The sequence below is a fragment of the Aphelocoma coerulescens genome, chromosome 1 (genome assembly GCF_041296385.1).
Source record: "Aphelocoma coerulescens isolate FSJ_1873_10779 chromosome 1, UR_Acoe_1.0, whole genome shotgun sequence".
In the NCBI taxonomy this organism is placed as follows: Eukaryota; Metazoa; Chordata; class Aves; order Passeriformes; family Corvidae; genus Aphelocoma; species Aphelocoma coerulescens.
In genome coordinates, this window is record NC_091013.1 from 10,392,373 (window position 1) to 10,415,069 (window position 22,697).

Consider the following 22,697-nt stretch of genomic DNA (forward strand, 5'->3'; position numbering starts at 1 on the left):
TCCAACACAGAATTGACATAAGAAGAGAATAAGATTAAGTTGTAAGTCTAAGTACATGAATGAGTTATCAGCTTTTGCAGAATAATGTTTGTGTGAGGAAAGCCTTGTAAAAAATCATGCTCAAGTGCTGTATATAATTATAGCAATTCCAAATTGTCATCCAGGATGAAGAGAAGACTACATTTCCATTTTCCCGTGATTATTTAGGGAAAGGAAATTTTTTTTAAAAACAGTAAATATTAGCCTAAAGAGGCTGGAAATTGCCTGCAGTCAGCTATAAGAAAGAAGCTTAGAGGGAGAATCAGGGCAGTGGCTCTGGCTATATGTTCTGAATTTTCCTCTGTAGGAATCCATTTATCTCTTTCCAGGTCAGAGGATATGTAACAACACCATATCCATAACCTGCTATTGGCTTCTGTAAAATCACATCTATTTAAAATTTTTATACATTCAAAGGTATTATATATTATCAGCATTTGTATACACACCCATATGCACACACACAAATATTCTTACTAGCTTGTGAAAATTAGGGTGTTTTCTGTTTCCTAGCAAGGCAGTAGAGCTGGGTAGTGAAGCATAAAACAGTGAAGTGTTGGATCAAAGGAAGCACAGAACTGGTAATAGGATGTCAATCAATAGGTGTCAAATACCAGTAGGCTGTTTCTTTTACCACTTCTGATTTAGTACCAGTAGATTAAAGTCAGTCTGAATATTGAAGCACAAAACGTGCCAATCTAATTGTCATTCTTCATTTGAAACAATCCCTTCTGCACAAAAAACATGGACTATGTAAATCAAGGCTAATGAGCCCCTACTTGATCCTTGTTAATGAACTTTTTTTCATTAATAGATTGGATGGAGAAACAGTGGTCTACCTCAGGAAGTTTACTGGGAAATGACTTCCTTTTTGTTCTTCTTAATGCTTTACATGTGGGCTAGCTTTATCTGATTTATATCCATAAGTAATCTGTTCTTCACCCACATATATTTGGTATTATTGGAGTTGACACCAACTTTAATAATATTGATTACTGAGGTTACAAGTAAGTACTACCACAGGTTTAATTTAACTGAACTATTAAATTGTTATGAGACGCATTTGTGGGCACAGTTCCATCTTCCTCCAAAATAAATCTCTTAGAAGAGGCGAATGGGTCTTGCACATTCGTGGGCTTTTGGAAGGGTATAGGTTTGATCTGAGCCTGCTTAATGAATATTTATTTCCAGGGAAAAGCATTCATCATTGTCATTATCCTGCAGTAAAAATAGAAAAAGTAGTGCATAAATTGTTCAGCAGCTGGTTGGAAAAGGTTTGAAATTAAATTGTCGTTGATTTTTTTTCTCTGACAGATTTGCATGAATCAAATTACAAAACTGTCATGAATAGCTCTGTGTTTTAAAACTGAGATTTTTATTTTTTTTTCACTCTCATTCAGAAAGAATCCATTTTAATTAGTCCGTAAAAGGAAAAATAAGTTTATTTACAAATAATATTGAATGCAAATTAAAAATTGCTAATATCAATTGTCATAGATAATTCAAGAACTAACTTTTTATATCAAAGACGTGAAGTTAGTAAAATATGAGGTTTTGCAGCAGAAATCTGGTAGCTTCTAACATTTAGTAAACTGTAATACTTTAATGAGCACTTCAGTATATCTGCTCAAATCAGCTCCTAGGAATGTTTTTCTATTCATTTTAAGCTTTAGGCAGTGGAAAAGTCAGATAGAGAAACCAAATCTTGTCACTTTATCTCACAAAGTGAGCACTGCAATGTGTTCATTATCCCATTACAAGGCCTTTTGAATACTTAGACATTACCTCAGCTTTTCTTTATCACTGTACTGACATATTTAACAAAAATTTAAATATTACACTGTCAGTGATGAAACTCGAGTTGATTGTTCAGAAAATGGTGCTTCACAGATTGATGGATTAGTAAAGCTGGCCTTATATACTCTCAAAATAGGACAACTGTTGTTATAAGCACAGATGTTATTTCTGTCTGCTACTGATGATGTTCATATTGATGGAGTTCACAATCTTTGAGCTACCTGTATGGAATGGGTTGTGATTACAATGGATTTCATTGCATGAACAAACTTAGAGATAAAATGCCTTCAGATTTTAGCTAATTAGCCTTCCTTGCAAATGATGTTTCAAATGTTTCCTAAAAGTGAAATTAGTGGAAACATTTGCAGATATTCTACTTAGTATGGTTATACTGTTCATACTAAGAGCAAGTTTTCCTGTGTAATGACTATCTCATGCAAGCTACTTGACTTGTTCGAGCTCCAGATTATTCACTGGGAGATGCATATGCTGAAATAAATACACTGATTAACCAGAGAATAAAACTAGCAAATATTTGTCTTTGCTAACATATAGGAAAAGTGTGTTAAAATGAAGCAGTATACCTGGAATTGAAGAAGTCTAATTTATAACCATATGTGAAAAAGTTGTTAGCAAGATTTTTAAGGATCACTGTCATAGTCATGGCATAGTTGTGCCTATTCATTACTTAATTCTATTAACTTTGAATTCAAAAATTATTTCCTGAGGTTACTGGCATTATATAATTGTACTGCAGACCTGCAGTAGGGCCCATACATATTAGTGTTACTTTTATTATTTTTTAAAATTATTCTTAATTTTGGCGGGAACATCTTATTGTAGAATATGATGATCCATTTAGCTATCATATTTTTCAATGATGTAATGGTTTTAATATGGAAAGCCATCTGGCTCTGAGGAAGAGATTTCTTATATATGTAAGATATATGTATATCTTGCATAATCACTCTAACAATTCTGTTTCTGGCTCATATGTTCATTTGTACTTCCCATAGGGCTTTTATTTAGTTCATTAAAAATTGGGTTTTTCCTGGGTTGTTTTTTAAATATAGATATTTTAGTGCTCTGATTAATCTTCTTTTTTTCTCTTCTTTTTTCCTTTGGTAATCCTTCATCTACTGACAGATAGAGCAGGTTTTTTGCACTGTTTTCTCCCATGTCATATATCAGAATATAGGAATTTATTTTACACATCAAACATCCATGATTCTGGCACCTAGAATCCGCTTTCAAGATGGTTTATGAAGTCAGTAATACCCATACCAGATATTGTAACTCAGAATTCTATACAGCTTTTAAAATTGTAATTAATTTGTGGAATTTTTCCACCTGTTCATGGCTAATAACAACTGTGCTGTTACTGGGTTTCATGTTGGTACAAAAAAGCATGAAATATTGTAATGAATCTGCTATACATATAATTATAAAACATCATTCCACAAATGTTTGGAATGTCAAAAAAATGTATTTCTAATTTTACACATTGGAATAGGTATTTGGTGTGTACTAAGTGATTCTTATCAAGAAGTTTCGCGTAATGTGAAATTCAGAGTGATTTTCCGCTGCAGCTCAATAAAACCCAATTAACCATAACTTAGAACTGAGTGTGCTCACATGCACTCTCCAAATAGATCTGACAGTAACACTGTGCTTGGTGACAGATTTGTACACAAATAGCCAAGGAACTGAATTTTTACAGGAAGTTGTCTTTCTCTGGCAGATAAAGACAAATTCCACGTAGTGAAAATGAACTGAGGCTTGAGTCTCCAGCACTCGGATTTCTCTTTTTAAGAGCAGTGAGATGGATCAGTCCCTAAAGGCTACTGTCACTTCAGCTGCTAATGATTTTCTGTTATCCTTTTTTTCTAAAAAATTAAAGCTTTGTACACCTCTGTTAACCATGTTACAAAATCTCCCAAGGCATTGTAGATAACTGCTTACAGATCATTCTCTTCAACATGAAAGATAGATGGGGAATGCATTTGAAATATATATGTGTACACATGCATATATACATGGTTTCTCTTTTTTTTTTTTTTTTAGTTTTGGACATTCTTATACTCATTTACAGCACATCATCTATATCAACTTGTTCTGCCTGTCGCAGCTGTGCTTTAAACAAAACCAAAAATCTGACATAGAAATTCTGTACCTTGTTCATAGACCACTAATTACATTAAGGTATATATCACTTACCAATTCTGAAGTGCATAGATGTATTTCATCTATTTTTAATATTTAGAAAATTGTTCTACTTGGTTGAAAAAGCCTACAATTTCAATGTACATAGGCACATACATTACTCTTCATTTGGTTGCTTAAACATGTTGAACACAAGAAGTGCCTTGTTGGGTGGCTCAGATGAGCTGATATTCAAACCTAGTGAAAAGAAGGTCACTTCACTGGAGTGCTTAAGTATGTCCTGGCAGATTATAACATTTTAATTACACTTTCTCCTGTTCTTTAAATATGCAAATTTATAGTCATGGATGAGGTTTTGTGAAGATGCTGCTTCCTTTATATTCATGGGATATAATCTTGGAATATTTAGAAGCACTTTATGTTTTTATCATCTGATATTTCTTATACTGAGATTAATAGCATAGAATATCTGAATTATCCATGTCCTGAGGATGTAAAACAAAGACTTAAGTAGACCTGAGTAAGGAACACAGAGTGTGAGACATTTTTCTGGGAAAGTCAAATGAGGTTTGTTGAGTAATGACACAGACCCAGCCAGCTTTCACTCCACATGATAGATTGCTGACAAGGAGGAAATCTGTACCTTATTGTGACTCATTCCAGAGACAAGACATCTACCTTTCTCTTTTGATTTATAAATATTCATTTAGTCTGCTAAATGTAAGTCACGGTTCTCAAGACCTAAAAATTCAAATTATTATTCATATGGGGCTTTATGGAATGTATTTTTCTTTTTTTCTCCCAAAGAATAGCATATTATAGTGCTAGAACTTTAGGAACACAGAGTATGTTTTATTTTGTTTCGTGGGGTGGTTTTGTACACAATTATTTTGATGCATTGCCTTCACATTTATGTAAAGACTTCAAGTCTTATATTTTACAAAATATTAAATGCAGTGTAATAGCTTTAATTAGTTAAAAAATTACAACCACATTTTGTCACTTCAAGAGTTATTCAGATTTTTTTATTAATTTCTTTGGGTTTTTAAAATATTTATCCAGCAGTTTGGAGGAGAAAACAATTTGGAAAATTATCCCTGCTTCCCTGTTGCTTCATATTAGTACTACCAGTAATACACTAGTACACTCTGTCATACCCATAGTTATAAAAAACTGTTTTTAAGTCAAAGTCATTACAGTAGAATAGTAGAACTTATTATCTAGCCATTAGATGGTGTGGACTGTGTGTTTATTAAAAAAAAAAATAAAATTAAACCCCATTTGTTGAATCAGAATTCATAAATGCTGAACAAAGAGGAAATGATAAATACAATCTACATGGCTATCATAAAAGTTTCTTTATTAAGAAAAAATAGGAATTGCAGGGTTGAAATCCAAGTCAGCATTCACAGCAGACAAGTATTAGACTCCAGGAGTTAAAGAAAGGCAGGAGAGAGAGAAGGCCTCACTACTCATGGACTGGGAAGTGCTTCAGTTTGGTTCAAACTGCCCATGAAATGTGTCCAGTTTATAAATGACTTTCTAAGATTAACAACTTCTTTCTAGTAACTACACATATCTCTGCAGTTTTGATTATACTACATTTTATACATGGAGGGTTACTAGTAGAGCAACACTTTAAAACCAGAATCAAAATTAGTATGGTTTGATGCAGTTTTAAAATGGTTTGATAGTGTTCAGTAAATTGGAACAAATTGAAAATTACTATTTTGTTTGATTAAAACCTGGAAAAAAGAATGAATGACCAAAAAAAATCAGCAGTGCTAAGCAATGGAGCAGAACAATGATAGGAAAACAGTGGGAGATGGTTAAAATATAAGGCATGGTAAAAAAGCTCAATGACACACCTGTTACTTAAGAATTTAGTATAACTCAGCTTAATATGCTCTGAATTTTATCTTCAAAATATTTTCTCAGTGTCTGTTTTTATCCAGAAAGCAGCTGTTCTGTAATTTTTTTTTTAATTAATTTTAAAAATTAAAAACACTTCCTCAGTAGGTAGTACAGCTTGGCTGTATATATCATACTTAATTTTAAATGAATATTAAATAATTTAAAAAAAATTAGAAAATATTTAGAGAAGAGCATGTAGAAAAGACCTTAATGAGAGGAGATGAAAGTAATGAGATTTTTGGAGATGTAAGATTAATTTGTTTAAATTAAAAGTTACTTTATATTAAAGGACATAGATTTTTGATTTTTTTTTTCCTTCTAAGTTGTTGCTGAAGCTCTGTGATATTCCATGTCTAAAGCTCCAAATGTTAAAGCTATGATTTAGTTAAATCAATGAGTGTGAAGTTTCTTTTGCTGAATGTCTATCTTACATTTCTTTTGATTCACTTGTATAGATTGCAAGACATTTGTTTATTTCATTCTAGGAGACTTGAATAGTGAAAAAGAAACCCGTTATTTTTCAAGTTTAACCAAAAACCATCAAGGGACGTGCTTTTTTTCTTTACTGTCATGTCCCAGGGAGATGAGATTTTGCAGTGTAATTTTTGTACCAAGTTTATGCTTTTTGCCAACCAAGTGAAATAAATGGCCAATATTTTTGGTTTGCCAGATCATTGTTTTTCTGTTGGTATTAAAGATTTTCACCCTGCATCTTGCTCAGTTCTTCTGCAACTTCTCACAGTGATCAGATTGTACACCACAAAATCATCTCAGTACCTCAGCAGGCTCCACCTGGGATTGCAGGGCTCAGGCTTCTTTCCTGGTGGTTGCTCCAAGGAATGGTTTCTGAATTGGGAAGTAAAGGGAAATGAAAGGTCAGGAAATGTAAATACTGACATGCAGAACTTTTTTTGAGTCAATAGCACTTTGTTTCCCCTCCTACCTTCCTCAGATATATTTCATTCAGTCGGCAAAGAAAGGATGGACATTTAGTTATTAAACCAGGTTATTGTAAAATTACTCTTATTATCAATGTTATTGTTTAATTAGCATTTTGTACTACCTTCTTTTGCTTATGAACAATTATTTGATATTTATAAAAACGATGTTTTGTTTTTATTTTTTAAAATCTTGATATTACAGAGCATTAAGGATAGCCTGGGGAGACTGCAGGGTCATGTAGAAATTATTAACAACAAGAAGACACCGGCTTTGCAAAATGTTACACCAAAGGAAGCAGAAAATATACAAGAAAAGCTGACTCAACTTAATTTTGAATGGGAGAAAGTTAACCAGATGTACAGGGACCGACAGGCGTAAGTAACTTATAAAACTTGCTCTTTCTGATGGCCTTCATTAATATTTGGCCTACTGTTGATGATTGGGTTTTTTCCTTCTTTTTTGTGGGAGTATGTTTTAAAGTCACAAATAATTCTTTTTTCTAACTAAGCATAGAGCATTTATATAGAATTTTAATTTAATTTGTAGGCATTTGTGTAAAACTGAAAATATTTTGACCAGCTATCACTTGCGTTGGACCACAATCTCACATCATATTGCAAACATTCTTATATCATTATAAATGATGTACATTTACCCTGAGATAGTTTTAGGCATTTAGTCCTTTGTACCTTTGTTACTGATTTAAAAATTTGAATATGTGATGCCTGCATTAGAGTAAAACCCCTTTTGACTGAAGAGGATTTATGAGTTTGAGGAACATTTCTCACTTTAGGTCTAATGAGCATAGCTAGAACTGTTAGCAGCTCTAAATTCAGCATTGTCCTTTTATAAATATTTACATTACACTTTATACAGCAAGGCTGAACAATCAAGAGAAGTATAGAAAGGCATTAAAATTATCATAAATAAAGCTTTCATCTTCTACGATATCATAGAATTTTTTTTTTCTACTGGTATATTATTCTGATGTTGTAATCTGGAAATCATACACTAAATATAGCCAAACCTATCTAATATTTCAGGCATGGTTCATGTTTAGGAGCACCACAAAGGCTAATGACCCAGTAACTTATTTGTACTCTGTAGCAGGTAACCAGTGTGTTCCAGTTTTGGCATTGTGCAGTAAAAGACATAGGTTTATAGTTCCTCCTAATTTTTTTTTACTTAGATGATGTATCAGATGTTACTGGCAGTGATACATTACTTGCTATGATTTATGAGATATACCTTTTTTCCAGCATGAGTTTAAGAATTATGAATTTAAGAATTTAAGAGTTAACAAATAACTTTGCCTTAGATAAAAAGTCACAGTTTCAAGCATTTGTTGAATTACCACAGAAAATTCTTTGACAATTCTTCTGAGAATGAACAACAATAATCTGATGATGAAAATCATTATATATATCACTAGTTCCATTTATTGAAACTTTCCATTTGTAGGAATTTTACAAAATTGGCTCTTCAGGCAATGCCTAAAACTTGCCATTAAAAGTTTTATTTGATTAAAAGCTTTATTGTCAAAAGACAATAGATTGATATGTGATAGAATATCACTTTTTGCACTACATATATGTTTGGATATATCACTTAGCTAAGAAAATGTTGTTAAAAAGTTTGTCATTATTATACAAAAAATTAGCTTGATGTATACATAATTATTGCATTTATGATAGAATGAGGTATGATTCTAAACGTGTAAGCAGTAACTGGAAGAAAAAAAAATACTTCATGTGGGTTTAGCCTCCACTGACTTTGGTCTACAATCCAATCTTTGGTAACTTTTATGTCTTCTTTGTTTAGAAATATTGGTAAACAGCTGTCACTTTGCAGATTTCTACAGTCATATTATTTCCGTTGTCAGCCAGTCACTAGCTTTGATTCTAGATTCCTGGAGGGAGAAGAGAGTAAAGCTTAAGAAGAATAATAATCAGAGAGGTTAATAGTAAAAAATCTAAATCAGTAATCTTTGTGTCATTTCTGCTTTGTCTCAATATTTAAAGTGTAAGAAACTGAGACAGATTTATAATCTGGTAAGGTTTACAAATTCTTCTTCTATGCCTGTTGTTTAGTTGATTTTGTGTTTTTCGAATAGCAAGTCCTGTTCTGGTGTGGTAAGAAAAATCCTTGTTAGTCACGATGCCACGTACAAAAATGAAGGATAAGTTAGAAAAGAGATCGAAGAAAATCTGCTCACACAGATAATAAGACCAGGAGACATTTGGTGTTGTGCTTCTCCAAGAGGCTGGCTTTTCCCAAAGTCTTAGTGGTTTGGTACCCCAAGCTCTGAGAAACCTTTGGAATCTCCTTTCCCTAGAGACTGGCTTTGCCCAGCCTGTTACTGTTTTAGTATACCAGCCTCTGAGAAACCTTTGGAATCTCCTCCTAGCATTTTCTGCCACTGGTGCAAGCAATTTACTGTTAGCCAAAAGTTTGTACTATCATCACTAACAATCAATTATTTGTTATTTAGGCTATAGTGGTATTTAGCCAGCAGCAGAAGAACTTGTGAGGTGAAATGAATTAGTGTTTGACACGTATTGTGAGGTCATCAGATAAAGGCAATAGAGAATTGTAAAGTATGATTACTGTCCAGCTGTCTTTTGGCTGGGTGACTTACCCCTTCTGAGTATGATGGACAGCACCTCAAGGTGATGATAAGCTTGACTGCTATCTGATTCACTCACCTTTCTTTTTCTTCTAAATCTTTTGGGTTTGGTGTCAGTCTTATTGGGTAACAGTTAAAGAGGTTTTGTTTGAACTGTAGATGATCCCTACAGCTTCTGCTGTTTTGTGAGGTGCATTTGGACTGCACATGAATCCAAGGGATGAGGTGAAGGAGGACAATATGGCCTTTAGGATTTTACTTCCAGCAGTTTGTGTCTGTAAGGAGTGAAAATATCAGTGTAACTCTGCCCTTGAGACATGGGTGAATCTGGGTTTATGAGATATGCTATTGATGATGATGCTTAAGGACAGTTTTGGAATTATTATTGGAGCTGTCTTGCTTTCAAGGGAGCGTGTCTAAGTGAATGTGATATTCCATGTTTGAAAGGTACCAGAAATAAATATACTGTAGCTATGATCATTTCTGCATATTGGTTTTATGAAATCAAAGGCTTGTAATAACATGGAAATTATTATTTAAATAAATAAAAAGTCAACTATCACCACGGCAGATGGGAGAACAAAGCAACCTTCCTTACCACTGTCATTACTAGCAGAGAGCATACTCTAAATCTCATAGAAGCCATTAGAAACCTTCATGTTGCATACTTTTGTGTGAAATTGATTTCCTAGAAGTCCTGATCCATATCTAGATACTTTGTAATTAACTCTAGAGTGAGTTCCCTTTAATTAGAAATAAAAATAGATTTTCAGTTTGCCTTATAGCAGAGCCTGCACCAGTTTGACAGAAATACACTATGAATGGTAAGCACTCAAATAGCTTTACAAGTGCAGTTCTTCTACTGTATTTGAAAACCTTATTTCACATGGTTACTTTAGCATGTTTCCTATATTTAAATAACAGTTTCTATTGTACTTACTGTAAGATAACAGGTGATATTTCGTTGAAAAAATTAAGCAAAAATGCTGCAGTCATCCTAGAGTATTTTTCCAGTGGCTTTAGAAACCTAGGATGAATGCAAATTTTTACTCTTTCACAAACACAGTGAAACACTATTCTCCACTTACTATATTTTTAAGTCAAACCTATATCTAAGCACGGTTCTTTGACAGAAGTGAGTTCCTTTTCTGGTCCAATTAATTTCAGAACATGGTAACTCATTGTGTTTCCAACAGGTAAATGGGAGTGGCATCATCCTACACCAAGTGGAATTTGTTTCCTTGGTTTCAGTTTTATGAGTGCAAAGCAAACTCCAGGAAACAGTAGTGGCATGATTTGTCTTTTGTGAGCTAAAGAGCAATTTATGATTTAATTTATAACTTTAATCTTTGCTTGATACTAAATTTTTATGTTATCTTTTCCAACAGTTGTATTAAGACAATGGAATCTGAATTTTGAAAGGTAAAGTTTCAGTGCCAGTAAGAACAGCCATTCAGATGTCGTAGTTTTTTCCTGTCCTTGTACCAGAATTTCACAATACTCTTCCTTCTTTCCAGCAGCCTTAGATACTGGGTTTTTGTATTAGTCATGATTGTGTAGGAAGTGACATTAACACCCGGTCCCTATGTATCTTAAATGAGAACATATAATTTTGGGGAAAAAGAACCACAATAGAAGATAGACTTTTAAATTACTGTCTTATATAACTTTTTATCTTATCAGCATACCACTGGTGGAAGCTCTTGTTTGTCTTTTCAGGATATTGTCTTCCCAGGATATTTATGCCTAAGTCTGGCTTCTGTGAACAAGCGCTGCCTAAAAATAATCCTCCTAAAACTGCCATAAATCACTGAATCAATGAAGTGCAAGAAAGTTTTAAAGAATAGATTTTAATTTAAAATATTTTGATAGGAATTGCAAATGAGAATGAAAAAAAAGGAAGAAAAAAAAGGAAGAAAAAAAGAGGAAGAAACACAAGGCAAAAAAAATAGAAAAATAAACAAATATAATTCAAAAGCAAAATACTAAAATTTTACAGATATTTTAGACCTTGAATATTTTTGAATCTGTTTCTTGATGATGAATTAAAATTCTAATGGATCTCTCATATTAATGTCAGGCAACTAATTTTTGCCTTTTTCATGTCTTATTTAAGAATTATCTTCCAGGGCATATATTATAGACTATATTAATGCACATCTAATTAATCTCAATTCCACTGAAAATGAAATGTTGTGAGAGAATGTGGTAAAGTTGGTATCAGATATCTTTAGAAAGTGTTTCTTGATAATTCTGAAAAGCAGAAAAAGTGATATACTAATCTAATATCAGAAAAGATAGCAAATCCATAAAAATGATAATAAAAAGACATTGACCACTTTATAAGATTCACAAACAACTAGAAATTTTTATAGTAACAAGAGCAAACAATAAAGAACTAGTTAATAGGCTTATATTAAGAATTAGTTTCATTTTTGGATAACAGTACAACTGTCAACTTTTTCTGAGTAACCTTAAATTAGCTGTTGATTAGCTTGGTAAGGCCTAAGGAAAAAACATTTATGATGCATAAAGAATTGATTCATTGCCAGAGAAATAATATTTCTAAGACCACATAGTAGCAGATGTCATAATCCCTTACTGATATATTCTGTTGAGAACTAATCCGATTCGTGGATAAAGATATTAGAAAAAAGAATTGAGATACATGAATTTTTCAAATATAAGTAACCTGCCTATGTTCTGAATTACTGCAGAACCAGCAAGCCTTGAGTACATGCCTGTCTATGGTATCTGAACCAGATCCAGCTTCTGTGCTCTTCTTGCTTAGTAGAAATTATAGAGATATATATCAAGACATCTTCATTCAGCCCAAGTGATGTACTAAGAGTATAGATACCTTTTCATAGTATATTTTCTTGGAGTAGTATCTGTAAGCAACTGACAAGTGCAAACCCAGGTGTTAAAATAGTGAGGAAATTATTTTATTGAATATAGATTTCCAGAAACATTTAGATACCTGAACCCTTCTTTCATGTCCTCAGCCTCTTACTTCAGAGCAGCCCAACTCCCTCACTCATCCCATGCCAATCTTGTATAGACTTCTCATTAACATTCCACTATAAAACCATGCTTACTTCTGAATCCCCTTGTGACTGTTCATTATACAACCATTTAACCTTGATAACCATCCAAACTGAAACCAAAGGATAAAACAAACACATTTAGAACCTCTAAGAAAATGGTTTTGTAGCCTTACTGTCATATCTATCTGAAGGAACATAGAATAATAGAATTATTTCAGGTCACTCTTTAATTTTAATTAGCTGTCTGAGGGAGCTGTTTAGGCTATTCATATTTCCCTTCCAGAGTTTCTCAGTTGGGGATTTCCAATTTCCATCTGTGGCACCAACAATGCTCTGCAAACGTGAAGTCACTGAAGATACAAGTCATGTGACCTACCTTTAGCTATCCAAGTTTTAGTTATCTATTTTACAGTACTTGTCTACATTCTTTCTCAGTTAAATACTGTCATGCAATTCTTTCACAGGTAACTGTTGCACTATATGTAGTGCATCCACTGAGTCTTCAGGGAGACCAGACAAGATAAGACTAGAGACATTAATTTTAGATAGATAAAATTAGGGGAGATTAATCTTAAACTAGAAATTACAACAAAACAATGCAGTTTCATTTATATCTAAATGTGTTGTTATATATCTCTTTCACTCAGCCCAGTCAGCATTTCTTTGTGCTTGCTTTTACTCTGACAAAGTGAATGACAGAAATTAATGTTAGCTGGCTTTGTTTCAGTACAGGGAGAAAAGCAACTAGTGGAAGGCATAGGTATTTTAAGGGAAAGTGAGAAATAGTGGCTGTTCTCTTACAAAAAATATCTGCTAACATATTTCTGTTGAGGTTGTAAGTCTTGTTATTAGAATTACCCTTGGCTCAGGATTCAAGGTGAAAATGAAAACCAGAACAGATTAGTTCATCCCCAATGAGAGAAGAAAATTATTTCCTTTCTAATGTTAATCTCAAAATAGCTACTATGCCTTAGTTACATGCAGGGTAGGGGTGTTTTTTCTTGCTTTCTTTTACAGTGACTCAAATTGTTCATTTCGATTTTGAAAAGGGCAGCTTATAATGCTTGACTCTTACAGCCAGCATTAGTTGTTAATTTATTTCCATATCCTGCTTACTGTACAGAAATGGTCTCCATAGCAGTTGTTTTATAATCAAATTCTTGCAACAGATTTGCCACTTAATTTGCCCCCATAATATCCCACCATCAAGTTAATGTATTGGTAAGTTTCATTGGTTGTTTAATTGCTTGCAAGTAAGTATAAAATAATGTATAACAAGCAGGTGTAACATAACATATAAATATTTTATTATAGACAGTCTAGATAGGGCTTTCTGTCAATATTTAGAATGTAAAGAAACTCAAAAAACATAGAAATATTTTTTGGCCTATTTTATAACTTAAAAGACTTAATTTATAGCAAAAGTTGGAAAATATTTTTACCTTATATATGGCCATTAAAATGTCTCTTTTCAAGAGGCACTATATATAAGATCATCTTCTAAATGGAACAGCTACAAGTGAAATCTAAAATTATTTCTTAAACTTAAATGGCAAATTTGAGGCCGGATGAGAAATAACACTATAGATTTGGGGAAAGAGCTATGTTTATTAAATCAGTGTGATAGGGTAATTAAGGAGTTTAAACCAGAAAATTCTTGATACGGGAATTGAAGGTGCCTGTATTGTAAAATGAGGTGAAAACAACTAATTCAGAATTTCTTTTAATAAGTAGGGGAGATAATCTTGCATGTGTTTATGCTGTGAAAGTGTTTCAGCTGAAAAAGAATCTTGTAAGTTTTTAAATCACCAACCTTCAAGCCTGACAATTAGCATAGAATATAGAATAAAGCATAACATAGGATAAGCATAATAAAGCATAACTTTACTGTAAAATGCTCAGTGACAAAACTGTTCCACATTAATACAGGAATTATTATAGTGCCTTTTACTGCTGTACAAACTAAAAGATTTTCACTGAAGTGTCTGGGAAATGTTATGGCTTAGTCATGAATATGTGGGCTGTAGAACTATGGGAATGCAAATATATATGAAGACAAATACAGGCAGAAGCAAACAGACTCTGAGCCATCTGGATATGAACTGTCTTGGGCCTTCATGTCAGATACAAAAGAAAATATGACATTGTGGTCAGTGTCATAAGCTATGAGACACAGCTGGAATGAAGGGTATACTTGCTTTAGGGCCAATGCTATGTTAGTGCATCTCTATAACTTCACAGATAGTCCTGATTTATAGACAACCATCTCAAAGCACAGGCAGAGCTCATTCATGCTTAGCTGCATCCATCCATGTAGATATGGCCTAAGAGAACTGCAGGATATCCTCAGGTCTGAAACTTTATTTGAAATGACTTCTATTACCTTCTGCAAGTGTTGACAAATAAGGTATACTTTCACATTGTGCTGTGCCAGAATATTTTAGATGGATGAATATTTAGCTGGGTCAGCTGTGCACTGGATAAAGGATGAGGTTGCAGGAACTGCCAGTAGGTCCAATGTATTAAGGTGAGCTCCTTTGCAGAATTCCCTTGAAGCTTTTTAAGGAATTGCTGCTCTCTAGTTGCCATGGTGCAGTACACCGTCCTTGTAAGTACCTCCCTGGAAAGCATTTTTGACAGTAGAGGGAGCCTAATCTTTTAACATCTGTAGCTAAAGTCAGCAGTTACAGCTTCCTGTTTCATAGTTTTCATCACTGTTGTTTCTCAGCTCTGTACATGTTGTTGCTATCATCTAATAAATATAATTTTCGCTTTCTTCCTCCAAGGCAGTTTGAAAGCAACTTTTTTCTTTTATTAAATATACCCCTATGTGCCAAAGAGACAAAGACACTTTGGATTAGAAAGCAGCAAGTTTTGTGTTAGTCACAGACCTTGGTACTAATAGTTTTGAGATTACAAGGTTCAGTCTTCTGTCCTGGTGACCTTCAGTAATTCAGTAGAGGTGGTCAGCTTTCAAGTTTTCTTTTCTTTATGGGCAAGTCCGTATTTGAGGTGATTTTGGTGAAAGCTAGTCAATACTTATGGTGTGATCCAAAATGTTATGGCAATTGAACTGACAAAAGCTGTTTGCTTTGTCTAATTCTTATAGCATTAGGTACACTGCACATTAATAGAGTAGTTTCTGCTCCCAAAAATTTTGACTCTTGAGATTAATTTAGCCTTGTATTTATTTATTTTTATTTATCTGTGGAACCACAAATATTGCTTAACACAGAAAAAAAGCTTTGTTCTTAAATTGAAGCAGAGTATTGCAGGAATTTTTTGTAAAAGCAAAATACCTGTTTTCTATTTACTGTTATTTTGGGGGGACTGTGGCATCTCAACCTTAACAGGAAGGGAGTACCCTGGATTTATAGATGCCATTTTCAAAAAGGAACAACAAAAGTCAGATGGGCCATAAAGACTTATGAAGTTTTATTACTAAATTGTAATTATACACATGATCAAAATTGGTATAAGTCTGTCATAATATGAGTACATAGTGGTGGATTTTGATTAAGGGGTGGGGTGAAGGAGGAGAGAGAGAGAGGAATTTAAGAGAGGGAGAGAGAAGGAAAGAAAGAGAGAAAATGAGAGAAAAAAGAGAGAGAGATAAAGGGCCACATGGATCCAGCTGATGGGGTGAGCACCACCCAGGCTTTGTGGAGGCACCTTTTTAAAACTAAGTTTTCATGACCCTGGAGCTAAGTTTCTTGCTTTCTGTGCAAGTTAGTTATCATGTGCAGTTTGTTCTTCTAGACCTCTCTGAAAATGGGTCAGAGAGTTTGTGGGGGACTTAAGGAGTCTTGATTGAGACTACTGGGCTGGCTTTTGGCCAACAGTCCATGCCCTCTTCTCGACCTCATTCCTGTACTTGCCCTGTACTATGTTGTTCCTATCTCCAGGAGCCAGAACAAGGATATTTGTCCCAGAAAAGTCCTACCTCTGTCTGGCCCCTTCTTCAGCCACATGCTGTTCTTTCTCACAGTGTGTTCTCACCAACAACCCTTGGTTGGCTTCATGGCCATCTGGCTGTCAGTGTTTGAGACACTCACATTAACCCCTTATCCTCTGGGCTTCTGCAGGAGACTATGCCATTGATCCATTGCAAGTAGTTCTTTCTGATGTGATATTCTTTGTCTCTTCCTGGAATATGTAGTTTCCTTCTAGATTAGACTTTCATTTCTAGATATTTCATCTGACTGGTGATTATTTTAAGTGTCTAGTTGCTTTTCCACTAAAAGAGGGATTAATTCAAGAGGTTGAAAATGTTCTTTCAACAGTTACACTAAAATAAAATGAGTGACAATTATTTTGCTGCTCTCCTATATCATTAAGTCTGATATCACTCAGGAAAATTGAGTTTAGTAATAATTCCATTATGACCTTGAGGCAATTCTCTATCTATTAGGGCAACATAAGGATAACACTGTAAGATTGTGTAGCCTCAATTCTAGTCAGATGATCTGATTTATTATTTCAGTCCACAAGTCTTGTATGATAGCAAGAAGATTAAAAAGAGGAGGGGTGCCAAGATTGAAAAACAATAAAGTAAAAAATTCACATATAATTCCCATAGAATGCAGACCATACCTATATTTTGCATTAGCTGGATGGCTGGACTACAGTTGCCAATCAAAACAGAACTCAGGGACGCTCTACTTCTCTTTTTTCGGAGTATTAAAACAAGCAAAATGTTCTTTCTTCTCTTCGGCAACCAATTTTTCAAAATCCTATAACAGCACAATTACCTCTGAGGCTTCCCTCTCAGATTTGGCTGAAATTGTCTAAAAGGCTAGATAATTTATTCCTGGAAATGAGTGATGGACAATATAATCACTGAAGTTTCATTTCCTTAGGTTTTATTTGCTTAGCCTGCTAGTCATAAAAAAATCACTAGAATCCCTTTTAGCAACTTACCTCTGTGTGACTACACCTTGTTCCTTTATTTTCCCTTTGTCCTGAGCGACTGGTCAGAGTTCAGTGTGAGATCTAGCTTTGGTGACTTAGAGAGTTTTCATTTCCTTAATTAGTGTCATAGAATCACAGAATAATCCAGGTTGGAAGGACCCTCAGGAATTCTCCCAGTCTAACATTCTGCACAAAATGTGGTCAACACCAGTAGACCAGGTTATTTTAGCCAGACAGGTCTTAAAGACCTTCATCAACTGAGACTGTCCAACCTCTTAGGAACCAGTTCCACAGCTTGACTGTCCTCATGGTGCAGTTTTTTTTCTTTGTATCTAGTCTAAACCTCTCATTTCCTTTTGTGCATGTTGTCTTTCATCCTCACACTGTGCACCCCTGGGAAGAGCCCAACTGAACCTCTTCAATGACCTCCTCACAGAATCTCATAGTGCCCCAGCCCCATGACACTGTGGTGTCATCCTGCTGAATTCACTCCAGTTTGTTAAGGTCCTGTTTTGACCAGTCCAAAATTGGACACAGTGTTCTAGATGTGGCCCAATGAGACCTGAGTGAGGAAAGATAGTATTTTCTCTCAGTCTGCTGGCTGTGCTGCTACCAATGCAGCCCAGGGTATACTTGGTTATTTTGGCTAACAAGGCACACTGCTGGCTTATGTCCCACTTGCTGCCCACAGGACCCCAAATCCTATTTTGCAGAGCCACTTCCCAGCCAATCAGTTTCCAAACTATATTCTAGAGGGGTACCTCCTTCACAGGTGCTGGATTTGCATTTCTTGATGAATTTCATGGGGTTTCTGTTGGCTCAGCCCCCGCTAGCTCCCTCTGAATGGCAGATCTACGAATAAGCATATTGACTCTTCCACCACTGATTTTACCCTGATGGGTGATGAGGACTTTAGAACAAACCTGTGGAGGAGTCAGGGATGTTGGTAGATGAAAAATTAGATATGAGCAGACATCATGCACTTGCAGCCCAGAAAGCCAATGGAATCCTGTGCTGTAAAGCCTTTGCTGTCTCAGTGTCCTGAGGTGCAGCCTGGCTCGTGGGAAAGACTTGTAGAGGTTGAGTTCTGTGACATAATCCTGGACTTGTCCTGATCTAATTCTAGGATTTCACCTTCTTTAATCATACCTATAAGCACAAAGGGCAGGGGGGTCCTGCTGGTCCTTCTCCTTTCTTTATAGGTTCATTATATTTTTCAGACTTTATGCAGTTTTATTCTTATAGAACTCTGATGTCATACTCATCAAGAAAATCCGTAATGCTTATTTGAATGGTAGGAGGTACTGCATCTGGTGGAAAACTCTGCAAAGAAATCAGGACCTTCTGATATAAGTATCCTCCTTTTAAGACTTCTGAAGTCTCATGCATTCATCAGTAAGATTTCCTGCAGTCTCTCTCTAGAACCTGCTTGATACAGACCTCTGGAATACATCAATAATCAGAGGTTATTGTTCTGTGGTCCTGAGGTGTCTGTCCATCTTATCTGGCAAAGGACTAGGATTTTGTGAACTTTTAAAGATTTAAAAAGTTTCAGAAAAGCAAGCACCTGCTTCTCAACAACCCAAAATATCCCAAAATAACCTGTGAATATCATTTCTAACTATGCAGATTTTCAGAAATGCCTTCTAAGTCTTATCCTTCATCATTTTACTCACAGTGTTTTTTTCAAACATTCAAACTCTTTATTGTCATTTCTAGTTAATAAAATTCTAAAAGTGGTACTGTTTGATTTTCGTTTATCACTATTAAACAAAGAGCTTCCTTCTACAGTTTTTATTAGCTATTATTGTAAAGTGCTATGTCTGGCTGCAGAACTGTTTTTCCTGGCCATAAATTTGCCTTCCTAAGAATAATGTGTATTACTGTAGGTTGAATCCTCTGTACGTTTGTGTGTGTAGTTGCATGCATGTATGAAAGTGCTTTTAGTCGCTCCATTCTCATTTTGCTCTCAGATTGAGAGACATTGCCGTTGTATTTGGAACCATTTTGAGAAAGCAAGGGTAGAGAAACTTAATCTTCTTAAGGATTGTGGTCCAGATTTTATTGACAGATGCAGCACTTTATTCTGCAGAACTGGAAGTTTAGTGGGTTTAGGTTAAAACACCTACATGCATAGCTCTTGGGTGCCATAAAGCTTAGCTTTCTAAGTGGTTTTGCCAGCTTTGTCTCGAGGTATATGGCTTTAGAGCACTCATCTTCCTGGGCAAGAGGATGCCATTAACTGATGTATCAGACACATTATTCCTTTAGTTCAGATCAGAACTTTTGACACAGATGTTTAATACCTAAGAAAGGTACCTAAGGAAGGCTTGTGCTACTTCGTTGCCACGAGGGGGGGAGTTTTCATTTTCCCTGTTCCATTTTCTCTTCTGCAGTAATCATAACTTGAACTGATTTCTTGCCTTGTGTTCTGATGATATTATTTTGAGTGGGATACTCCTACATGCCCAGAGATACACGCATGAGAGGTGTCAGATCCTATGAATTCATCACTGTGTATCTCATGCTAGTCTTACATCTTTTGAGATAGAAATCATATGGACTAAGAAGTGACATGGTAATGTGAAACTGAATTTTATACAAACAAAATGAGAGAATGCACTGAAGAAAAAAATAGGCTATCAATAGTTGTATGCTTTGTCTGTTAGCATAGTCAAAGAAAAGCAAAGTATAAGGAAAATGTAGCTGAGATTATTCTAAATATTTTTTAAATATCCATAAAACCAATAATTTGTAGCACGTATCCCCCATGGTGGAAATAAATGCCTCTGTTTCATTCTCAGAAAAAAAGAAGAAAAAAACCAACAATGTGAGCTCAGTTTCGATAGCTGTTAGGAACAAGTGTGTTTTAAAGAATTCCAATTACTAGGATTCACATATTTAGTATTTATTCAGTAGCTGTCTCAGATTTCATCCATTATCTCAGGACTGTATGCCAAAATCTAGGTTCTTTTAATGTTTTCAATATGATAAAATTGTCACCTTGATTTTTAAAAAGGATGTCTGAAAATAGGATGCTGACAAAAATAGTAAATCTCAACTTCCAGAATCATCATTGTGTTCTAAAGCAGCAAAGAGTCTGAACTCATTGACTCAGGAGATGAATAGTTTAGGGATGTAGTCTGAAAAAAATGTTTAATTAATTATTAATCTTTTGCAGAAATATCTATTAACATTCTTCAGTGTTTAATATAGACTGACTATATTAGTATAGCATATAAAATGCAGTAATTGTGATTGCTTTCTGTGTAGAACTAAGAAATAATCAGTCAAATTAATTTGCAGGTTTTACTACATAGCAGAATTTTCTAAAAGTCAAGACAGTTGTTGAATATTTTGGTTTTTCAAAGACAGACTCTTCCCTTTTGTAAGTTTATGCATAGTATATCTTCATAACTGGTAGTTATTCTGCAATTAAAGTTTGAAGTGGGGTATTGTAGGGCCACACATTGCTTTTCCATGATCCATGAGATTCTCTCCTGACTACTCTCTGACAAAACCTTCAGAAGTGTTTTCTGGCTGTGCATAAGACACTTCTACTCAGATGTCCTATGGTTAATGATAACATGCAAAGAAACCATAAGCACTTATAGGAGCTGTCTTATGTATTAAATAGTTCCTAATTCCATATCTAGTCCTATAAGCCTCTTATTTACTTTTCCTCACAAATCTGGCTAAATCAACTCAAAACATCCTAAAAAAGTATATTACTGTCAGTTCATAAATAAGACAGGAAGAGCTGTGATACTCAGATGCTTTTTAAAGGTTGGATACAAATATTCTGATTTGCCAAAAAGTGAACCTTAAACTCTATCCTAACCCTGTACTCACAAAAGCACCACTTCCTTCAAGTGCCACCTTTATGATCATACAGAGGGGCTGAAGTGAGAAGCTGTAGCAGATGTTAGAAATAACAAAGCATTTGGAAATTATTTGCTTTTTTGTGTGTGTGTGTGTGGCGGGGGGGGTTTCCTGTTTTTTCTCCTTTTTTACCTTCCTTGCTCTCCCCTGAGCACTGCACCCCATGGGGCTGGGGCTGCCCAGTGGCTTTGCTGTGTTCCCAGTGCTGTGCAGGACTGGCTAACAGGAAAAGTCCTTTTTCCATCCTTCCAGCATAGTTTTTTCTTTCTTTCAGGATACAAAATGCCCTCTGACTAGCTGGAAACCCAGATGAAACATAAATCTGGGGAATCACTGAGTTGTTCTTTTCCACTCAGGTTCACAGGCCTTCATGTAACACAAAAATGTGGTACAGACACCTACTGTTCCATGAATTTTTTTCTCTGGACTTTTTAAGGGTCTTCCATACTTACTGACTTATTTCTGTTATCCCCTCTGATTTCAGTGTAGAAATGGTGGGATTAAGAATTTACCATCAAGCCTTTTATATCATGGAAAAAATAGTCATGGTTTTCCTAAACAGATGTAAGTCTGGCTAGCATCTTGCAATGAATACTAATTTTAAGAGCCATTATGCTAGTCAAATCAAGTCAATATATCATCAAGAAAATGAAGTTAAAAAACATAAAGGTCCAGTACAGATACCCCAGGCTCAAATATTTTCATTAGGATTGCTTGAAGCATTTTTCTTCTTTCTTTTTTTCACTACAACTGCGTACCTTGTCTGTGCCTATAGCATTTGACGTGGTAGATCAGTGAAAAATCAGAAAACACAGAAATACTTAGCAGAATAATGCTGCATTTTCATATTGTCAGTGTGATTAATGACAAGCACTGTAGTTTGCAAGTAAAGGAAAAGGAGAAAATGTTGCTGCCTTTCTGAACTGATAGTCTTTAGTAGACACTGTGGGAGACTGCAAGCCCAGAAACAAATTCCTCTAATAACCATGAGTGTCTTTGTCCCTGCAGTGCACTAAACAGACCAACAATTCTCTTCACTATCTTTAAATCCTCTGGCACAACAGCAGTGCCAGTTCAAGTGCATTTCTTTTCTCCAATTTGGATGCACAATCATTTGGTCAGTTCCCCAAGTCTTTCTGCATCCTATAAAGCACCATCATCTTCCACATATTGTAGCAGGAAAGAGCTTATTTCCAAGGTGTCTGCACAGGAAGTACCCATGAAACACAGTGATCCTAGCAAACACTGAGCTGTTCATGATTGTGGCTTTGGCATCATTTCTCCAATCAGTTCTCAAAATGTGGTTACATTTGTAAACAATACCTGTGTACTCTGTTCCCTTGTAAAAATGAGAGAGCAATTATCCATATCAGACA

The 22,697-nt window shown here is 35.0% G+C and overlaps 1 protein-coding gene across 11 annotated transcripts in view; it reads left to right on the plus strand.

The window, feature by feature from the left end:
• DMD (dystrophin) overlaps nucleotides 1-22,697 on the plus strand; it is a 1,181,986-nt gene that overhangs the window by 591,374 nt on the left and 567,915 nt on the right. For all 11 annotated transcript variants that reach the window (XM_069032076.1, XM_069032238.1, XM_069031841.1 and 8 more), the window contains one exon: nucleotides 7,057-7,229. In XM_069032076.1, coding sequence (XP_068888177.1) covers nucleotides 7,057-7,229 — 173 coding nt within the window. The remainder of the gene's footprint in view (nucleotides 1-7,056; nucleotides 7,230-22,697) is intronic.